The 21,606-nt window shown below is 50.5% G+C and overlaps 1 protein-coding gene across 1 annotated transcript in view; it reads right to left on the bottom strand.

The window, feature by feature from the left end:
- LOC137379900 (aldo-keto reductase family 1 member D1-like) overlaps positions 1-5,197 on the bottom strand; it is a 75,600-nt gene extending 70,403 nt beyond the window's left edge. The window contains exon 1 of the mRNA XM_068051303.1: positions 5,049-5,197. Within this exon, the coding sequence (XP_067907404.1) occupies positions 5,049-5,144 (96 nt within the window). The 5' untranslated portion in view covers positions 5,145-5,197. The remainder of the gene's footprint in view (positions 1-5,048) is intronic.
- Between the last annotated feature and the right edge of the window lie 16,409 nt (positions 5,198-21,606).

Below are 21,606 nucleotides of genomic sequence, written 5' to 3'. Positions count from 1 at the left end.
AATGGCCTACTCCTGCTCCTATTTTCCATGTTTCTATGTTTACATGAAAGAACTAACAATGGGTCTGGAGACAGACTGACTCACAGCCTGAACCAAAATGAATACGTGTCAATTAGCACAATTATAATAGAATGGTTCCCATTGACATCAGTAGATTAGCTACGGTTTCCATATCTTAGACCATTGTGCGGTTACACCAGGGGAGAGGGCCATGTGACACCTGACAGAGACTCAAATGTGATAGATTTTTACCTTAAAAAAGGCAGCCCTCTGGGGACAGAGGGAGATCAAACCAAGACCACAGAAAGCCATGGGGGTATTATGCTTTTAGTGTTTGATGCTGGCCCCTGGTGCATGGAATTTTCTCCCCTAAAGAGACCTTTAATCTGACAGCACATGTATTGAACGGTATTCCCTGTGTATCTGCTGCACTTGGCTCCCTGGTCATATTGTTTTATACTCGAGTGCAGCTGAGGTTCAGTAATGTCAGGCCCACCATTTCATAAACCAGGAGACAAACTCTGAAAAATCTAGAGAGTTGGTATAAAAAACATTAAAGTTGCTATTTTTTCAAAACGTAAACCATTTTGCATCGGCACCAACATTTTAGCAGAGCCCACCTCGTGCGGAGGCTGTCAGCTCAATCGAGGTGGCCTCCTGGCGGCAGACCAGGGGACCATCGGAGCCAGAGGCGGGAGCAGGAGCCTGCCTGCTGTCGTTAATAGGAGACCACATCCTGGAAGGTTGCACTGACGAAATGGCTGTATTCGAGACCCCCAAATGGGCCCCACCTTGGGGTCCGAACACCTGCTGGAAAATCCAGCCCTATATTACTGCATCTGCAAATGGTTTACAAAAAGTTTCTGAGGAATCCTACCTGTTATCTCAGTATTGACCTTTTTTCTCTGTACAGTATCAACTGACGTGACGGACAAAAATACACTGAAACCAAAGTCTCGTATAACTTCACTTTATTAGTACTAAAATCACTTAAAGCATACAAATGCTTACAACAGTTTATTGAGACACCAAATAAGTACAAGTCTCACTTCTTGTACAAGATACGACCCATCAACATAGAGGTGATCAGTCTCTTGTCACGGTTGATCACGGAGCCTCCAGACTCAGGGTCTTGCCTTCGAGAGATGTTCCTGGGTTTCAGCTGAGAATACCCTCAAATGTTAACCCTTATATATTCTTTGAAGGCTCCTTGCTCAACTCATGACTCACATGATCTTGTTTTGCACAAATCTTCAAGCATTATCTCGTCTTTGGCAAGCATTAGCCATTTAACCACCTGGAAAGAAGTCCAGACATGTTTGCAATGGCCACTGTTCATTCCCCTATATCTTTCTTTTATCTCTTTTCTCTTTTATCTATTGTTGTTCAACACTCTAATCTAATGGTCACATGTCCCTAACCACATGCGTCGACATGTCTGTTAGCTTACTTCATTCAGCAAGTTCTGCGCTTATCTTTAGCTGCCTTAGAACATGCTGGGTAGAAAGCGTTACTTGACCAACTTTTCAGGGCCTACATCAGCAAGTGTTGAAAAAGGATCTGCCCTCTGACCACAGGAGAATGAAGCAGGACAGAAGGAGGCCATTCAGCCCAACGTCCCTGTGCCAGTTCTCAGGCAGAGCTATTAAATTACTTGGACCCTTCAAAGCCCTGTAAATTCTTTTGATTTCAATATTTATCCAACTCCCTCTCTCCCACCACTGCACCCCCTCCCCCACCCAACAAATTTTAGGCTCTGCCTCTCGGGGTAACAATTCAACTTGTACCTGAACCAAGTAACAATGCTGCAGTCTCCTATTCAAGCATGAAGGGCATCAGAGATGAGCACAATTTTGTTTTCATCCAATATCCAGACTCACCAGCACACGTGCACACACGCAAACCTATACCTATATGAACTTGCCAGTTGAGATGATTAGACAATAATTCAGGAGCAGAAATTCTGGGCAGGAATTGCTCTGCAGGATTCTGAACCTCGCCATCGGCTCAAATGGGATCAGAAGCCCCGCACTGGTCAGGATTTTGTCCTGGCAACAGGGCTCTTGACCCACCAGCAGGTTGTGCCTCACAAACCTTATTGAGTTTTTTGAGAAGGTGACCAAACAGGTGGATGAGGGTAAAGCCATGGATGTGGTGTATATGCATTTCAGTAAGGCGTTTGATAAGTTTCCCCACGGTAGGCTATTGCAGAAAATACGGAAGTATGGGATTGAAGGTGATTTAGTGCTTTGGATCAGAAATTGGCTAGCTGAAAGAAGACAGAGGGTGGTGGTTGATGGCAAATGTTCATCCTGGAGTTTAGTTACTAGTGGTGTACCGCAAGGATCTGTTTTGGGGCCACTGCTGTTTGTCATTTTTATAAATGACCTGGATGAGGGTGTAGAAGGGTGGGTTAGTAAATTTGCAGATGACACGAAGGTCGGTGGAGTTGTGGGTAGTGCTGAAGGATGTTGTAGGGTACAGAGGGACATAGATGGGCTGCAGAGCTGGGCTGAGAGATGGCAAATGGAGTTTAATGCGGAAAAGTGTGAGGTGATTCACTTTGGAAGGAGTAACAGGAATGCAGAGTACTGGGCTAATGGGAAGATTCTTGGTAGTGTAGATGAGCAGAGAGATCTTGGTGTCCAGGTACATAAATCCCTGAAAGTTGCCACCCAGGTTAATAGGGCTGTTAAGAAGGCATATGGTGTGTTAGCTTTTATTAGGAGGGGGATCGAGTTTCGGAGCCACGAGGTCATGCTGCAGCTGTACAAAACTCTGGTGCAGCCGCACCTGGAGTATTGCGTGCAGTTCTGGTCACCGCATTATAGGAAGGATGTGGAAGCTTTGGAAAGGGTGCAGAGGAGATTTATTAGGATGTTGCCTGGTATGGAGGGAAGGTCTTACGAGGAAAGGCTGAGGGACTTGAGGTTGTTTTCATTAGAGAGGAGGAGGAGAGGTGACTTAATAGAGACATATAAGATAACCAGAGGGTTAGATAGGGTGGATAGTGAGAGTCTTTTTCCTCGGATGGTGATGGCAAACACGAGGGGACATAGCTTTAAGTTGAGGGGTGATAGATATAGGACAGATGTCAGAGGTAGTTTCTTTACTCAGAGAGTAGTAGGGGCGTGGAATGCCCTGCCTGCTACAGTAGTAGACTCGCCAACTTTAAGGGCATTTAAGTGGTCATTGGATAGACATATGGATGAAAATGGAATAGTGTAGGTCAGATGGTTTCACAGGTCGGCGCAACATCGAGGGCCGAAGGGCCTGTACTGCGATGTAATGTTCTCTATGTTCAAAAGCACTGACAACAGCCCACATTGCCTCCACTGGGGAAGGCCCACCAAATCAAGTGCCAATTAGGCATTTAAGTGGACAGCACCCGGCATTCTGTCGGATTGAAGATCCTGCCCTCAGAGCTGCCGAGAATCAGAGGCCAACTCTGGATAATTGTATTCCTGGAGATCTGATCACATGATTTCCCACCTACAACCAGCCAAACAGATTTTGTTCACATCGTCAATAGTTTTCTGATTAACAAACGAGAGTTCAAAGAAAGTAAAAAAAAAGCTGTTTTTACTGTCCATGATAATTCTCCTGGTCTGTTCCCAGCAATGTCCAGGAGTTTAATTTATTCATTCCTGGAGACTCCAGGACGATCAGAGAGAGTACAGAAAAGATTCACGAGAATGGTTCCAGGGATGAGGAATTTCAGTTATGAAGACAGATTGGAGAAGTTAAGATAGTTTTCCTTGGAGAAGGGAAGGCTCAGTGGTGATATGATAGAGGTGTTCAAAATCATGAGGGGTCTGGACAGAGTAGATAGAGAGAAACTGTTCCCAGTCGTGAAAGGATTGAGAACGAGAGGCACAGATTTAAAGTATTTGGCAAGAGAAGCAAAAGTGACATGAGGGAAAACATTTTCATGCAGCGAGTGGTTAAGGTCTGGAATGCGCTGCCTGAGAGTGTGGTGGAGGCAGGTTCAATTGAAGCATTCAAAAGGGAATTAGACAGTGATATAAAAAGGAAGAATGTGCAGGGTTACAGGGAGAAGGCAGGGGAATGGAACTGAGGGAGTTGGTCTTTCAGAGAGCCGGTGCGGACATGATGGGCCGAATGGCCTCCTTCTGCACTGTAATAATTCTGTGATTCTGTAACTCGGGAATGTTGGCAACTCGAGTTGAATCTCATATCAGCAGTCAGCTGCTGTTCAATTTCCAGGACAGGGTGATATTGTTTCAATCTCAAAGTGTCGAAAATTACTTCAATTCACATTAATACAAACACAGTCTTTTCTTTGATATTATAGAGTCTGCAGGCTGCTGTCAGAGTGTCCATAGCCCATTTATAAAGATTCAACACTCCCACTCACCAAACCCCAGGATCACCCTCCTCCCACCCTTAACACTCAACACCCTCACTCACCTCCCCCCCCCACCCCTTCCCCCTCCACCACCTCCCCCTTCCCCCTCCACCACCTCCCCTTCCCCCTCCACCACCTCCCCTTCCACCACCTCCCCTTCCCCCTCCACCATCTCCCCCTCAACCCACCTTCCGCCACCTCCCCTCCACCCCTTCCCCCGCCACCACCTCCCCCTCCCCTCCACCTCCTCATCCAGCCCTCTCTCAACCTCCCCCCCCACCCCTTCCCCCTCCACCACCTCCCCTTCCCCCTCCACCATCTCCCCCTCAACCCACCTTCCACCACCTCCCCTCCACCCCTTCCCCCTCCACCTCCTCCTCCAGCCCTCTCTCAACCCCCTCCACCCCTTCCTCTACACCCTCTCTCTGCTCCACCTCCTCACCCTCACCTCCATCTCCTCACCCTTCCCCCTCCACCCCCTCACCGACTACCACCACCCCCCCCAATCCTCCACCCCCTCACACCCCTTACCCTCACCCACACTCCCCTCACCAACCCTCACCCCCCTCCAGCTCCCTCAACCTCACCCACCACCTCCAGCCCCATCCCCCGCCCCTCCCTCCCTCACACTCCCTTTACTACCCCACAGCCACTCACTCCCCTCTCCGCTCTGCCTCACCTTATCCAGTGAACAGGTTCCCAGCCCCAGGATCGGGAGGCTGTTCCCGTCACACAGGGGGACCCGCTGCTGTTTCGCGGCCGCAGCTTCACTCATCCCGGAGCCGGAGGTGGAGGTGAAGCAGCTGCTGCCTCGGCTGATAAAGCATCGCTTCCCCGGGGAGGAGCCAGTTACAGGGCGGTCCCCCCTGCCATGTCCTGTTCTGCCGGGGCTGCTCAGCGCTGCTGCTCCTCACAAACTCTTCCTGTCCCTCTTTAAACTTCATTCGGGGTTCAATGTTTACAGGAAGTTATTTCCAACAGGCTGCACCAAAAACATTCTTATAAACTTGGCCGGGGAAGAACGTGGCCGGAGAAAGCTTCAATTTAAACATGTTCATCACTCCCTCCAAATAACTCTCTTTGGAACTTAATTTTCTTCCTCTCATTCCCTTTTCTGTCTGATCTGCCCTCGAATGAAAAGGAAGATTCCATTAGTTTTTTATTGATCTGTGGGAAGTGGGCATCACTGGCGAGGCTGGCATTTATTGCCCATCCCTAATTGCCCTTGAATGGAGAGGCTCGCTGGACAATTTCAGAGGGCAAGTAAGAGTCAACCACATTGTGTGTCTGGAGTCACATGGAGGTCAGACCAGGTGAGGATGGCAGATTTCCTTCCCTAAAGGACATTCGTGATCCAGATGTGTTTTTATAACAATGGACAATGGTTTCATGGTCAGCACTGGACGAGCTTCTAATTCCAAGATCTCACCATCATAGGACATCCCAAAGCACTTTCCAGCCAATAAAGTATTTTTGAAGTGTAGTCACTGTTGTCATTTAGGAACCACAGCAGCCAATTGGCACACAGCAAGATCCCACAAACAGCAATGTGTCAAATGACCAGGGAATCTGTTTTACTGATGTCGGGTTTGGTCAGGCCCCAGGGTGAATTCCACTGCTGTTCAAAATCATGCCTTGGTATCTTCAGAATCTATCCAAGAAAACAGCACTCCGTCAGTATTAACCCTCAGACAGTGCAGTACTCCCTCAGTACTAACCCACTGACAGTGCAGTAATCCCTCAGTACTAACCCTCAGACAGTGCAGTACTCCCTCAGTACTAACCCACTGACAGTGCAGTAATCCCTCAGTACTAACCCTCAGACAGTGCAGTACTCCCTCAGTACAAACCCACTGACAGTGCAGTACTCCCTCAGTACTAACCCTCAGAAAGTACAGTACTCCCTCAGTGACAGTGCAGTACTCCCTCAGTACTAACCCTCAGACAGTGCAGTAATCCTTCAGTACTAACCCACTGACGGTGCAGTACTCCCTCAGTACTAACCCACTGACAGTGCAGTACTCCCTCAGTGCTAACCCACTGACAGTGCAGTATTCCCTCAGTACTAACCCTCACACAGTGCAGTAATCCCTCTGTACTAACCCTCCGACAGTGCAGCACTCCCTCAGTACTAACCCTCCGACAGTGCACTACTCCCTCTGTACGAACCCTCAGACAGTGCAGCACTGCCTCAGCACTAACCCTCAGACAGTGCAGCACTCCCTCAGTACAAACCCTCTGACAGTGCAGTAATCCCTCAGTACGAACCCTCCGACAGTGCAATAATCCCTGAGTACTAACCCTCTGACAGTGCTGTTATCCCTCGGTACTAACCCACTGACAGTGCAGTAATCCCTCTGTACGAACCCTCCGACAGTGCAATAATCTCTGAGTAATAACCCTCTGACAGTGCAGCACTCCCTCAGTACTAACCCTCCGACAGTGCAGTACTCCCTCTGTACGAACCCTCAGACAGTGCAGCACTCCCTCAGCACTAACCCTCAGACAGTGCAGCACTCCCTCAGTACAAACCATCTGACAGTGCAGTAATCCCTCAGTACGAACCCTCCGACAGTGCAATAATCCCTGAGTACTAACCCTCTGACAGTGCTGTAATCCCTCAGTACTAACCCTCCGACAGTGCAGTAATCCCACAGTACTAACCCTCCGACAGTGCAGTAATCCCACAGTACTAACCCTCAGACAGTGCAGTACTCCCTCAGTACTAACCCTCTGACAGTGCAGTGCTCCCTCAGCACTAACCCTCCAACAGTGCAATACTCCCTCTGCACTAACCCTCAGACAGTGCAGCACTCCCTCAGTACTAACCCTCTGACAGTGGAGTAATCCCTCTGTACGAACCCTCCGACAGTGCAATAATCTCTGAGTAATAACCCTCTGACAGTGCAGCACTCCCTCAGTACTAACCCTCCGACAGTGCAGTACTCCCTCTGTACGAACCCTCAGACAGTGCAGCACTCCCTCAGCACTAACCCTCAGACAGTGCAGCACTCCCTCAGTACAAACCATCTGACAGTGCAGTAATCCCTCAGTACGAACCCTCCGACAGTGCAATAATCCCTGAGTACTAACCCTCTGACAGTGCTGTAATCCCTCAGTACTAACCCTCCGACAGTGCAGTAATCCCACAGTACTAACCTTCAGACAGTGCAGTACTCCCTCAGTACTAACCCTCTGACAGTGCAGTGCTCCCTCAGCACTAACCCTCCAACAGTGCAATACTCCCTCTGCACTAACCCTCAGACAGTGCAGCACTCCCTCAGTACTAACCCTCTGACAGTGGAGTAATCCCTCAGTACTCACCCTCCGACAGTGCAGTAATCCCTCAGTGCTAACCCTCTGACAGTGCAGTACTCCCTCAGTACAAACCCTCCGAAAGTGCAGTAATCCCTCAGTATTAACCCTCTGACAGTGCAGTAGTCCCTCTGTACTAACCCTCTGACAGTGGAGTAATCCCTCAGTACTCACCCTCCGACAGTGCAGTAATCCCTCAGTACTAACCCTCTGACAGTGCAGTAATCCCTCAGTACTCACCCTCCAAAAGTGCAGTAATCCCTCAGTATTAACCCTCTGACAGTGCAGTAGTCCCTCTGTACTAACCCTCTGACAGTGCAGTACTCCCTCAGTACTAACCCTTCAACAGTGCAGTACTCCCTCTGCACTAACCCTCTGACAGTGCAGCACTCCCTCAGTACTAACCCTCTGACAGTGCAGTACTCCCTCAGTACAAACCCTCCAACAGTGCAGTAATCCCTCAGTACTAACCCTCTGACAGTGCAGTAATCCCTCAGTACTAACCCTCCAACAGTGCAGTAATACCTCAGTACTAACCCTCTGACAGTGCAGTAGTCCCTCTGTACTAACCCTCTGACAGTGCAGTACTCCCTCAGTACTAACCCTCCAACAGTGCAGTACTCCCTCTGCACGAACCCTCAGACAGTGCAGCACTCCCTCAGTTCTAACCCTCTGACAGTGCAGTACTCCCTCAGCACTAACCCTCCAACAGTGCAATACTCCCTCTGCACTAACTCTCAGACAGTGCAGCACTCTCTCAGTACTAACCCTCCGACAGTGCAGTAATCCCTCAGTACTAACCCTCTGACAGTGCAGTACTCCCTCTGTACTAACCCTCTGACAGTGCAGTACTCCCTCAGTACTAACCCTCCGACAGTGCAGTACTACCTCAGTACAAACCTTCTAACAGTGCAGTAATCCCTCAGTACTAACCCTCTGACAGTGCAGAAATCCCTCAGTATTAACCCTCCGACAGTGCAGTACTCCCTCAGTACTAACCCTCTGACAGTGCAGTGCTCCCTCAGCACTAACCCTCCAACAGTGCAATACTCCCTCTGCACTAACCCTCAGACAGTGCAGCACTCCCTCAGTACTAACCCTCTGACAGTGCAGTAATCCCTCAGTACTCACCCTCCGACAGTGCAGTAATCCCTCAGTGCTAACCCTCTGACAGTGCAGTACTCCCTCAGTACAAACCCTCTAACAGTGCAGTAATCCCTCAGTACTAACCCTCTGACAGTGCAGTAATCCCTCCGTACCAACCCTTCGAAAGTGCAGTAATCCCTCAGTATTAACCCTCTGACAGTGCAGTAGTCCCTCTGTACTAACCCTCTGACAGTGGAGTAATCCCTCAGTACTCACCCTCCGACAGTGCAGTAATCCCTCAGTACTAACCCTCTGACAGTGCAGTAATCCCTCAGTACTCACCCTCCGAAAGTGCAGTAATCCCTCAGTATTAACCCTCTGACAGTGCAGTAGTCCCTCTGTACTAACCCTCTGACAGTGCAGTACTCCCTCAGTACAAACCCTTCAACAGTGCAGTACTCCCTCTGCACTAACCCTCTGACAGTGCAGCACTCCCTCAGTACTAACCCTCTGACAGTGCAGTACTCCCTCAGTACAAACCCTCCAACAGTGCAGTAATCCCTCAGTACTAACCCTCTGACAGTGCAGTACTCCCTCAGTACTAACCCTCACACAGTGCAGTAATCCCTCTGTACTAACCCTCAGACAGTGCAGTACTCCCTCAGTACTAACCCACTGACAGTGCAGTAATCCATCAGTACTAACCCTCAGACAGTGCAGCACTCCATTAGTACTAACCCTCCGACAGTGCAGCACTCCCTCAGTACTAACCCTCCGACAGTGCACTACTCCCTCTGTACGAACCCTCAGACAGTGCAGCACTGCCTCAGCACTAACCCTCAGACAGTGCAGCACTCCCTCAGTACAAACCCTCTGACAGTGCAGTAATCCCTCAGTACGAACCCTCCGACAGTGCAATAATCCCTGAGTACTAACCCTCTGACAGTGCTGTTATCCCTCGGTACTAACCCACTGACAGTGCAGTAATCCCTCTGTACGAACCCTCCGACAGTGCAATAATCTCTGAGTAATAACCCTCTGACATTGCAGCACTCCCTCAGTACTAACCCTCCGACAGTGCAGTACTCCCTCTGTACGAACCCTCAGACAGTGCAGCACTCCCTCAGCACTAACCCTCAGACAGTGCAGCACTCCCTCAGTACAAACCATCTGACAGTGCAGTAATCCCTCAGTACGAACCCTCCGACAGTGCAATAATCCCTGAGCACTAACCCTCTGACAGTGCTGTAATCCCTCAGTACTAACCCTCCGACAGTGCAGTAATTCCACAGTACTAACCCTCCGACAATGCAGTAATCCCACAGTACTAACCCTCAGACAGTGCAGTGCTCCCTCAGCACTAACCCTCCAACAGTGCAATACTCCCTCTGCACTAACCCTCAGACAGTGCAGCACTCCCTCAGTACTAACCCTCTGACAGTGGAGTAATCCCTCTGTACGAACCCTCCGACAGTGCAATAATCTCTGAGTAATAACCCTCTGACAGTGCAGCACTCCCTCAGTACTAACCCTCCGACAGTGCAGTACTCCCTCTGCACGAACCCTCAGACAGTGCAGCACTCCCTCAGCACTAACCCTCAGACAGTGCAGCACTCCCTCAGTACAAACCATCTGACAGTGCAGTAATCCCTCAGCACTAACCCTCCAACAGTGCAATACTCCCTCTGCACTAACCCTCAGACAGTGCAGCACTCCCTCAGTACTAACCCTCTGACAGTGGAGTAATCCCTCTGTACGAACCCTCCGACAGTGCAATAATCTCTGAGTAATAACCCTCTGACAGTGCAGCACTCCCTCAGTACTAACCCTCCGACAGTGCAGTACTCCCTCTGCACGAACCCTCAGACAGTGCAGCACTCCCTCAGCACTAACCCTCAGACAGTGCAGCACTCCCTCAGTACAAACCATCTGACAGTGCAGTAATCCCTCAGTACGAACCCTCCGACAGTGCAATAATCCCTGAGTACTAACCCTCTGACAGTGCTGTAATCCCTCAGTACTAACCCTCCGACAGTGCAGTAATCCCACAGTACTAACCTTCAGACAGTGCAGTACTCCCTCAGTACTAACCCTCTGACAGTGCAGTGCTCCCTCAGCACTAACCCTCCAACAGTGCAATACTCCCTCTGCACTAACCCTCAGACAGTGCAGCACTCCCTCAGTACTAACCCTCTGACAGTGGAGTAATCCCTCAGTACTCACCCTCCGACAGTGCAGTAATCCCTCAGTGCTAACCCTCTGACAGTGCAGTACTCCCTCAGTACAAACCCTCCGAAAGTGCAGTAATCCCTCAGTATTAACCCTCTGACAGTGCAGTAGTCCCTCTGTACTAACCCTCTGACAGTGGAGTAATCCGTCAGTACTCACCCTCCGACAGTGCAGTAATCCCTCAGTACTAACCCTCTGACAGTGCAGTAATCCCTCAGTACTCACCCTCCGAAAGTGCAGTAATCCCTCAGTATTAACCCTCTGACAGTGCAGTAGTCCCTCTGTACTAACCCTCTGACAGTGCAGTACTCCCTCAGTACTAACCCTTCAACAGTGCAGTACTCCCTCTGCACTAACCCTCTGACAGTGCAGCACTCCCTCAGTACTAACCCTCTGACAGTGCAGTACTCCCTCAGTACAAACCCTCCAACAGTGCAGTAATCCCACAGTACTAACCCTCTGACAGTGCAGTAATCCCTCAGTACTAACCCTCCAACAGTGCAGTAATACCTCAGTACTAACCCTCTGACAGTGCAGTAGTCCCTCTGTACTAACCCTCTGACAGTGCAGTACTCCCTCAGTACTAACCCTCCAACAGTGCAGTACTCCCTCTGCACGAACCCTCAGACAGTGCAGCACTCCCTCAGTACTAACCCTCTGACAGTGCAGTACTCCCTCAGCACTAACCCTCCAACAGTGCAATACTCCCTCTGCACTAACTCTCAGACAGTGCAGCACTATCTCAGTACTAACCCTCCGACAGTGCAGTAATCCCTCAGTACTAACCCTCTGACAGTGCAGTACTCCCTCTGTACTAACCCTCTGACAGTGCAGTACTCCCTCAGTACTAACCCTCCGACAGTGCAGTACTACCTCAGTACAAACCCTCTAACAGTGCAGTAATCCCTCAGTACTAACCCTCTGACAGTGCAGTAATCCCTCAGTATTAACCCTCCGACAGTGCAGTTATCCCTCAGTACTAACCCTCTGACAGGGCAGTGCTCCCTCAGCACTAACCCTCCAACAGTGCAATACTCCCTCTGCACTAACCCTCAGACAGTGCAGCACTCCCTCAGTACTAACCCTCTGACAGTGCAGTAATCCCTCAGTACTCACCCTCCGACAGTGCAGTAATCCCTCAGTGCTAACCCTCTGACAGTGCAGTACTCCCTCAGTACAAACCCTCTAACAGTGCAGTAATCCCTCAGTACTAACCCTCTGACAGTGCAGTAATCCCTCCGTACTAACCCTCCGAAAGTGCAGTAATCCCTCAGTATTAACCCTCTGACAGTGCAGTAGTCCCTCTGTACTAACCCTCTGACAGTGGAGTAATCCCTCAGTACTCACCCTCCGACAGTGCAGTAATCCCTCAGTACTAACCCTCTGACAGTGCAGTAATCCCTCAGTACTCACCCTCCGAAAGTGCAGTAATCCCTCAGTATTAACCCTCTGACAGTGCAGTAGTCCCTCTGTACTAACCCTCTGACAGTGCAGTACTCCCTCAGTACTAACCCTTCAACAGTGCAGTACTCCCTCTGCACTAACCCTCTGACAGTGCAGCACTCCCTCAGTACTAACCCTCTGACAGTGCAGCACTCCCTCAGTACAAACCCTCCAACAGTGCAGTAATCCCTCAGTACTAACCCTCTGACAGTGCAGTAATCCCTCAGTACTAACCCTCCAACAGTGCAGAAATACCTCAGTACTAACCCTCTGACAGTGCAGTAGTCCCTCTGTACTAACCCTCTGACAGTGCAGAACTCCCTCAGTACTAACCCTCCAACAGTGCAGTACTCCCTCTGCACGAACCCTCAGACAGTGCAGCACTCCCTCAGTACTAACACTCTGACAGTGCAGTACTCCCTCAGCACTAACCCTCCAACAGTGCAATACTCCCTCTGCACTAACTCTCAGACAGTGCAGCACTCTCTCAGTACTAACCCTCCGACAGTGCAGTAATCCCTCAGTACTAACCCTCTGACAGTGCAGTACTCCCTCTGTACTAACCCTCTGACAGTGCAGTACTCCCTCAGTACTAACCCTCCGACAGTGCAGTACTCCCTCAGTACAAACCCTCTAACAGTGCAGTAATCCCTCAGTACTAACCCTCTGACAGTGCAGTAATCCCTCAGTATTAACCCTCCGACAGTGCAGTACTCCCTCAGTACTAACCCTCTGACAGTGCAGTGCTCCCTCAGCACTAACCCTCCAACAGTGCAATACTCCCTCTGCACTAACCCTCAGACAGTGCAGCACTCCCTCAGTACTAACCCTCTGACAGTGCAGTAATCCCTCAGTACTCACCCTCCGACAGTGCAGTAATCCCTCAGTGCTAACCCTCTGACAGTGCAGTACTCCCTCAGTACAAACCCTCTAACAGTGCAGTAATCCCTCAGTACTAACCCTCTGACAGTGCAGTAATCCCTCCGTACTAACCCTCCGAAAGTGCAGTAATCCCTCAGTATTAACCCTCTGACAGTGCAGTAGTCCCTCTGTACTAACCCTCTGACAGTGCAGTACTCCCTCAGTACTAACCCTTCAACAGTGCAGTACTCCCTCTGCACTAACCCTCTGACAGTGCAGCACTCCCTCAGTACTAACCCTCTGACAGTGCAGTACTCCCTCAGTACAAACCCTCCAACAGTGCAGTAATCCCTCAGTACTAACCCTCTGACAGTGCAGTAATCCCTCAGTACTAACCCTCCAACAGTGCAGTAATCCCTCAGTACTAACCCTCTGACAGTGCAGTAGTCCCTCTGTACTAACCCTCTGACAGTGCAGTACTCCCTCAGTACTAACCCTCCAACAGTGCAGTACTCCCTCTGCATGAACCATCAGACAGTGCAGCACTCCCTCAGTACTAACCCTCTGACAGTGCAGTACTCCCTCAGCACTAACCCTCCAACAGTGCAATACTCCCTCTGCACTAACCCTCAGACAGTGCAGCACTCTCTCAGTACTAACACTCCGACAGTGCAGTAATCCCTCAGTACTAACCCTCTGACAGTGCAGTACTCCCTCTGTACTAACCCTCTGACAGTGCAGTACTCCCTCAGTACTAACCCTCCAACAGTGCAGTACTCCCTCTGCACGAACCCTCAGACAGTGCAGCACTCCCTCAGTACTAACCCTCTGACAGTGCAGTAATCCCTCAGTACTAACCCTCTGACAGTGCAGTAATCCCTCAGGACTAACCCTCCGACAGTGCGGTAATCCCTCAGTACTAACCCTCTGACAGTGCAGTACTCCATCAGTACTAACCCTCTGACAGTGCAGTAATCCCTCAGTACTAACCCTCAGACAGTGCAATACTCCGTCAGTACTAACCCTCCGACAGTGCAGTAATCCCTCTGTACTAACCCTCTGACAGTGCAGTAATCCCTCAGTACTAACGCTCTGACAGTGCAGTAATCCCTCAGTACTAACCCTCAGACAGTGCAGTACTCCCTCTGTACTAACCCTCCGACAGTGCGGTAATCCCTCAGTACTAACCCTCTGACAGTGCAGTACCCCCTCAGTACAAACCCTCCAACAGTGCAGTACTTCCTCAGTACTAACCCTCTGACAGTGCAGTAATCCCTCAGTACAAACCCTCCAACAGTGCAGTACTCCCTCAGTACTAACCCTCTGACAGTGCAGTAATCCCTCAGTACAAACCCTCCAACAGTGCAGTACTCCCTCAGTACTAACCCTTTGACAGTGCAGTAGTCCCACTGTACGAACCCTCTGACAGTGCAGTAATACCTCAGTACTAACCCTCCGACAGTGCAGTAATCCCTCAGTACTAACCCTCCGACAGTGCGGTAATCCCTCAGTACTAACCCTCTGACAGTGCAGTACTCCCTCAGTACTAACCCTCTGACAGTGCAGTAATCCCTCAGTACTAACCCTCAGACAGTGTAATACTCCGTCAGTACTAACCCTCCGACAGTGCAGTAATCCTTCTGTACTAACCCTCTGACAGTGCAGTAATCCTTCAGTACTAACCCTCTGACAGTGCAGTAATCCCTCAGTACTAACCCACAGACAGTGCAGTACTCCTTCAGTACTAACCCTCAGACAGTGCAGTACTCCCTCTGCACGAACCCTCAGACAGTGCAGCACTCCCTCAGTACTAACCCTCTGACAGTGCAGTAATCCCTCAGTAAAACCCTCCGACAGTGCGGTAATCCCTCAGTCCTAACCCTCTGACAGTGCAGTACTCCCTCAGTACTAACCCTCCAACAGTGCAGTACCCCCTCTGCACGAACCATCAGACAGTGCAGCAGTCCCTCAGTACTAACCCTCCGACAGTGCAGTAATCCCTCAGTACTAACCCTCCGACAGTGCAGTAATCCCTCAGTACTAACCCTCCGACAGTGCAGTAATCCCTCAGTACTAACCCTCTGACAGTGCAGTACTCCCTCAGTACTAACCCTCTGACAGTGCAGTAATCCCTCAGTACTAACCCTCAGACAGTGCAATACTCCGTCAGTACTAACCCTCCGACAGTGCAGTAATCCCTCTGTACTAACCCTCTGACAGTGCAGTAATCCCTCAGTACTAGCCCTCTGACAGTGCAGTAATCCCTCAGTACTAACCCTCTGACAGTGCAGTACTCCGTCAGTACTAACCCTCAGACAGTGCAGTACTCCCTCTGTACTAACCCTCCGACAGTGCGGTAATCCCTCAGTACTAACCCTCTGACAGTGCAGTACTCCCTCAGTACTAACCCTCTGACAGTGCAGTAATCCCTCAGTACAAACCCTCCAACAGTGCAGTACTCCCTCAGTACTAACCCTCTGACAGTGCAGTAATCCCTCAGTACAAACCCTCCAACAGTGCAGTACTCCCTCAGTACTAACCCTCTGACAGTGCAGTAGTCCCTCTGTACTAACCCTCTGACAGTGCAGTAATCCCTCAGTACTAACCCTCCGACAGTGCAGTAATCCCTCAGTACTAACCCTCCGACAGTGCGGTAATCCCTCAGTACTAACTCTCTGACAGTGCAGTACTCCCTCAGTACTAACCCTCTGACAGTGCAGTAATCCCTCAGTACTAACCCTCAGACAGTGTAATACTCCGTCAGTACTAACCCTCCGACAGTGCAGTAATCCCTCTGTACTAACCCTCTGACAGTGCAGGAATCCCTCAGTACTAACCCTCTGACAGTGCAGTAATCCCTCAGTACTAACCCACAGACAGTGCAGTACTCCGTCAGTACTAACCCTCAGACAGTGCAGTACTCCCTCTGCACGAACCCTCAGACAGTGCAGCACTCCCTCAGTACTAACCCTCTGACAGTGCAGTAATCCCTCATTACTAACCCTCCGACAGTGCAGTAATCCCTCAGTACTAACCCTCCGACAGTGCGGTAATCCCTCAGTCCTAAACCTCTGACAGTGCAGTACTCCCTCAGTACTAAACCTCTGACAATGCAGTAATCCCTCAGTACTAACCCTCAGACAGTGCAATACTCCGTCAGTACTAACCCTGCGACAGTGCAGTAATCCCTCAGTACTAACCCTCAGACAGTGCAGTACTCCCTCAGTACTAACCCACTGACAGTGCAGTAATCCCTCAGTACTAACCCTCAGACAGTGCAGTACTCCCTCAGCACTAACCCTCAGAAAGTACAGTACTCCCTCAGTGACAGTGCAGTACTCCCTCAGTACTAACCCTCAGACAGTGCAGTACTCCCTCAGTACTAACCCACTGACAGTGCAGTACTCCCTCAGTACTAACCCACTGACAGTGCAGTACTCCCTCAGTACTAACCCTCACACAGTGCAGTAATCCCTCTGTACTAACCCTCAGACAGTGCAGTACTCCCTCAGTACTAACCCACTGACAGTGCAGTAATCCGTCAGTACTAACCCTCAGACAGTGCAGCACTCCATTAGTACTAACCCTCCGACAGTGCAGCACTCCCTCAGTACTAACCCTCCGACGGTGCACTACTCCCTCTGTACGAACCCTCAGACAGTGCAGCACTGCCTCAGCACTAACCCTCAGACAGTGCAGCACTCCCTCAGTACAAACCCTCTGACAGTGCAGTAATCCCTCAGTACGAACCCTCCGACAGTGCTAGAATCCCTGAGTACTAAACCTCTGACACTGCTGTTATCCCTCGGTACTAACCCACTGACAGTGCAGTAATCCCTCTGTACGAACCCTCCGACAGTGCAATAATCTCTGAGTAATAACCCTCTGACAGTGCAGCACTCCCTCAGTACTAACCCTCCGACAGTGCAGTACTCCCTCTGTACGAACCCTCTGACAGTGCAGCACTCCCTCAGCACTAACCCTCAGACAGTGCAGCACTCCCTCAGTACTAACCCTCTGACAGTGCTGTAATCCCTCAGTACTAACCCTCCGACAGTGCAGTAATCCCACAGTACTAACCCTCAGACAGTGCAGTACTCCCTCAGTACTAACCCTCTTACAGTGCAGTGCTCCCTCAGCACTAACCCTCCAACAGTGCAATAGTCCCTCTGCACTAACCCTCAGACAGTGCAGCACTCCCTCAGTACTAACCCTCTGACAGTGGAGTAATCCCTCAGTACTCACCCTCCGACAGTGCAGTAATCCCTCAGTGCTAACCCTCTGACAGTGCAGTACTCCCTCAGTACAAACCCTCTAACAGTGCACTAATCCCTCAGTACTAACCCTCTGACAGTGCAGTAATCCCTCAGTACTAACCCTCCGAAAGTGCAGCAATCCCTCAGTATTAACCCTCTGACAGTGCAGTAGTCCCTCTGTACTAACCCTCTGACAGTGCAGTACTCCCTCAGTACTAACCCTTCAACAGTGCAGTACTCCCTCTGCACTAACCCTCTGACAGTGCAGCACTCCCTCAGTACTAACCCTCTGACAGTGCAGTACTCCCTCAGTACAAACCCTCCAACAGTGCAGTAATCCCTCAGTACTAACCCTCTGACAGTGCAGTAATCCCTCAGTACTAACCCTCCAACAGTGCAGTAATCCCTCAGTACTAACCCTCTGACAGTGCAGTAGTCCCTCTGTACTAACCCTCTGACAGCGCAGTACTCCCTCAGTACTAACCCTCCAACAGTGCAGTACTCCCTCTGCACGAACCCTCAGACAGTGCAGCACTCCCTCAGTACTAACCCTCTGACAGTGCAGTACTCCCTCAGCACTAACCCTCCAACAGTGCAATACTCCCTCTGCACTAACCCTCAGACAGTGCAGCACTCTCTCAGTACTAACCCTCCGACAGTGCAGTAATCCCTCAGTACTAACCCTCTGACAGTGCAGTACTCCCTCTGTACTAAACCTCTGACAGTGCAGTACTCCCTCAGTACTAACCCTCCGACAGTGCAGTACTCCCTCAGTACAAACCCTCTAACAGTGCAGTAATCCCTCAGTACTAACCCTCTGACAGTGCAGTAATTCCTCAGTATTAACCCTCCGACAGTGCAGTACTCCCTCAGTACTAACCCTCTGACAGTGCACTGCTCCCTCAGCACTAACCCTCCAACAGTGCAATACTCCCTCTGCACTAACCCTCAGACAGTGCAGCACTCCCTCAGTACTAACCCTTTGACAGTGCAGTAATCCCTCAGTACTCACCCTCCGACAGTGCAGTAATCCCTCAGTGCTAACCCTCTAACAGTGCAGTAATCCCTCAGTACTAACCCTCTGACAGTGCAGTAATCCCTCAGCACTAACCCTCCGAAAGTGCAGTAATCCCTCAGTATTAACCCTCTGACAGTGCAGTAGTCCCTCTGTACTAACCCTCTGACAGTGCAGTACACCCTCAGTACTAACCCTTCAACAGTGCAGTACTCCCTCTGCACTAACCCTCTGACAGTGCAGCACTCCCTCAGTACTAACCCTCTGACAGTGCAGTGCTCCCTCAGTACAAACCCTCCAACAGTGCAGTAATCCCTCAGTACTAACCCTCTGACAGTGCAGTAATCCCTCAGTACTAACCCTCCAACAGTGCAGTAATCCCTCAGTACTAACCCTCTGACAGTGCAGTAGTCCCTCTGTACTAACCCTCTGACAGTGCAGTACTCCCTCAGTACTAACCCTCCAACAGTGCAGTACTCCCTCTGCATGAAGCATCAGACAGTGCAGCACTCCCTCAGTACTAACCCTCTGACAGTGCAGTACTCCCTCAGCACTAACCCTCCAACAGTGCAATACTCCCTCTGCACTAACCCTCAGACAGTGCAGCACTCTATCAGTACTAACACTCCGACAGTGCAGTAATCCCTCAGTACTAACCCTCTGACAGTGCAGTACTCCCTCTGTACTAACCCTCTGACAGTGCAGTACTCCCTCAGTACTAACCCTCCGACAGTGCAGTACTCCCTCAGTACAAACTCTCTAACAGTGCAGTAATACCTCAGTACTAACCCTCTGACAGTGCAGTAATCCCTCAGTACTAACCCTCCGACAGTGCAGTACTCCCTCAGTACTAACCCTCTGACAGTGCAGTAATCCCTCAGTACTAACCCTCAGACAGTGCAATACTCCGTCAGTACTAACCCTCCGACAGTGCAGTAATCCCTCTGTACTAACCCTCTGACAGTGCAGCACTCCCTCAGTACTAACCCTCTGACAGTGCTGTAATCCCTCAGTACAAACTCTACAACAGTTCAGTCATCCCTCTGTACAAACCCTCCAACAGTGCAGTACTCCCTCAGTACGAACCCTCTGACAGTGCAGTAGTCCCTCTGTACTAACCCTCTGACAGTGCAGTACTCCCTCAGTACTAACCCTCCAACAGTGCAGTACTCCCTCTGCACGAACCCTCAGACAGTGCTCCACTCCCTCAGTACTAACCCTCTGACAGTGCAGTAATCCCTCAGTACTAACCCACAGACAGTGCAGTACTCCGTCAGTACTAACCCTCAGACAGTGCAGTACTCCCTCTGCACGAACCCTCAGACAGTGCAGCACTCCCTCAGTACTAACCCTCTGACAGTGCAGTAATCCCTCATTGCTAACCCTCCGACAGTGCAGTAATCCCTCAGTACTAACCCTCCGACAGTGCGGTAATCCCTCAGTCCTAAACCTCTGACAGTGCAGTACTCCCTCAGTACTAAACCTCTGACAATGCAGTAATCCCTCAGTACTAACCCTCAGACAGTGCAATACTCCGTCAGTACTAACCCTGCGACAGTGCAGTAATCCCTCAGTACTAACCCTCAGACAGTGCAGTACTCCCTCAGTACTAACCCACTGACAGTGCAGTAATCCCTCAGTACTAACCCTCAGACAGTGCCGTACTCCCTCAGCACTAACCCTCAGAAAGTACAGTACTCCCTCAGTGACAGTGCAGTACTCCCTCAGTACTAACCCTCAGACAGTGCAGTACTCCCTCAGTACTAACCCACTGACAGTGCAGTACTCCCTCAGTACTAACCCACTGACAGTGCAGTACTCCCTCAGTACTAACCCTCACACAGTGCAGTAATCCCTCTGTACTAACCCTCAGACAGTGCAGTACTCCCTCAGTACTAACCCACTGACAGTGCAGTAATCCGTCAGTACTAACCCTCAGACAGTGCAGCACTCCATTAGTACTAACCCTCCGACAGTGCAGCACTCCCTCAGTACTAACCCTCCGACGGTGCACTACTCCCTCTGTACGAACCCTCAGACAGTGCAGCACTGCCTCAGCACTAACCCTCAGACAGTGCAGCACTCCCTCAGTACAAACCCTCTGACAGTGCAGTAATCCCTCAGTACGAACCCTCCGACAGTGCTAGAATCCCTGAGTACTAAACCTCTGACACTGCTGTTATCCCTCGGTACTAACCCACTGACAGTGCAGTAATCCCTCTGTACGAACCCTCCGACAGTGCAATAATCTCTGAGTAATAACCCTCTGACAGTGCAGCACTCCCTCAGTACTAACCCTCCGACAGTGCAGTACTCCCTCTGTACGAACCCTCTGACAGTGCAGCACTCCCTCAGCACTAACCCTCAGACAGTGCAGCACTCCCTCAGTACTAACCCTCTGACAGTGCTGTAATCCCTCAGTACTAACCCTCCGACAGTGCAGTAATCCCACAGTACTAACCCTCAGACAGTGCAGTACTCCCTCAGTACTAACCCTCTTACAGTGCAGTGCTCCCTCAGCACTAACCCTCCAACAGTGCAATAGTCCCTCTGCACTAACCCTCAGACAGTGCAGCACTCCCTCAGTACTAACCCTCTGACAGTGGAGTAATCCCTCAGTACTCACCCTCCGACAGTGCAGTAATCCCTCAGTGCTAACCCTCTGACAGTGCAGTACTCCCTCAGTACAAACCCTCTAACAGTGCACTAATCCCTCAGTACTAACCCTCTGACAGTGCAGTAATCCCTCAGTACTAACCCTCCGAAAGTGCAGCAATCCCTCAGTATTAACCCTCTGACAGTGCAGTAGTCCCTCTGTACTAACCCTCTGACAGTGCAGTACTCCCTCAGTACTAACCCTTCAACAGTGCAGTACTCCCTCTGCACTAACCCTCTGACAGTGCAGCACTCCCTCAGTACTAACCCTCTGACAGTGCAGTACTCCCTCAGTACAAACCCTCCAACAGTGCAGTAATCCCTCAGTACTAACCCTCTGACAGTGCAGTAATCCCTCAGTACTAACCCTCCAACAG

Source organism: Heterodontus francisci, chromosome 18 (genome assembly GCF_036365525.1).
Source record: "Heterodontus francisci isolate sHetFra1 chromosome 18, sHetFra1.hap1, whole genome shotgun sequence".
Classification (NCBI taxonomy): domain Eukaryota; kingdom Metazoa; phylum Chordata; class Chondrichthyes; order Heterodontiformes; family Heterodontidae; genus Heterodontus; species Heterodontus francisci.
Note: the sequence above shows the minus strand (reverse complement) of the source record. Positions and strands in the feature narration are given on the sequence as shown.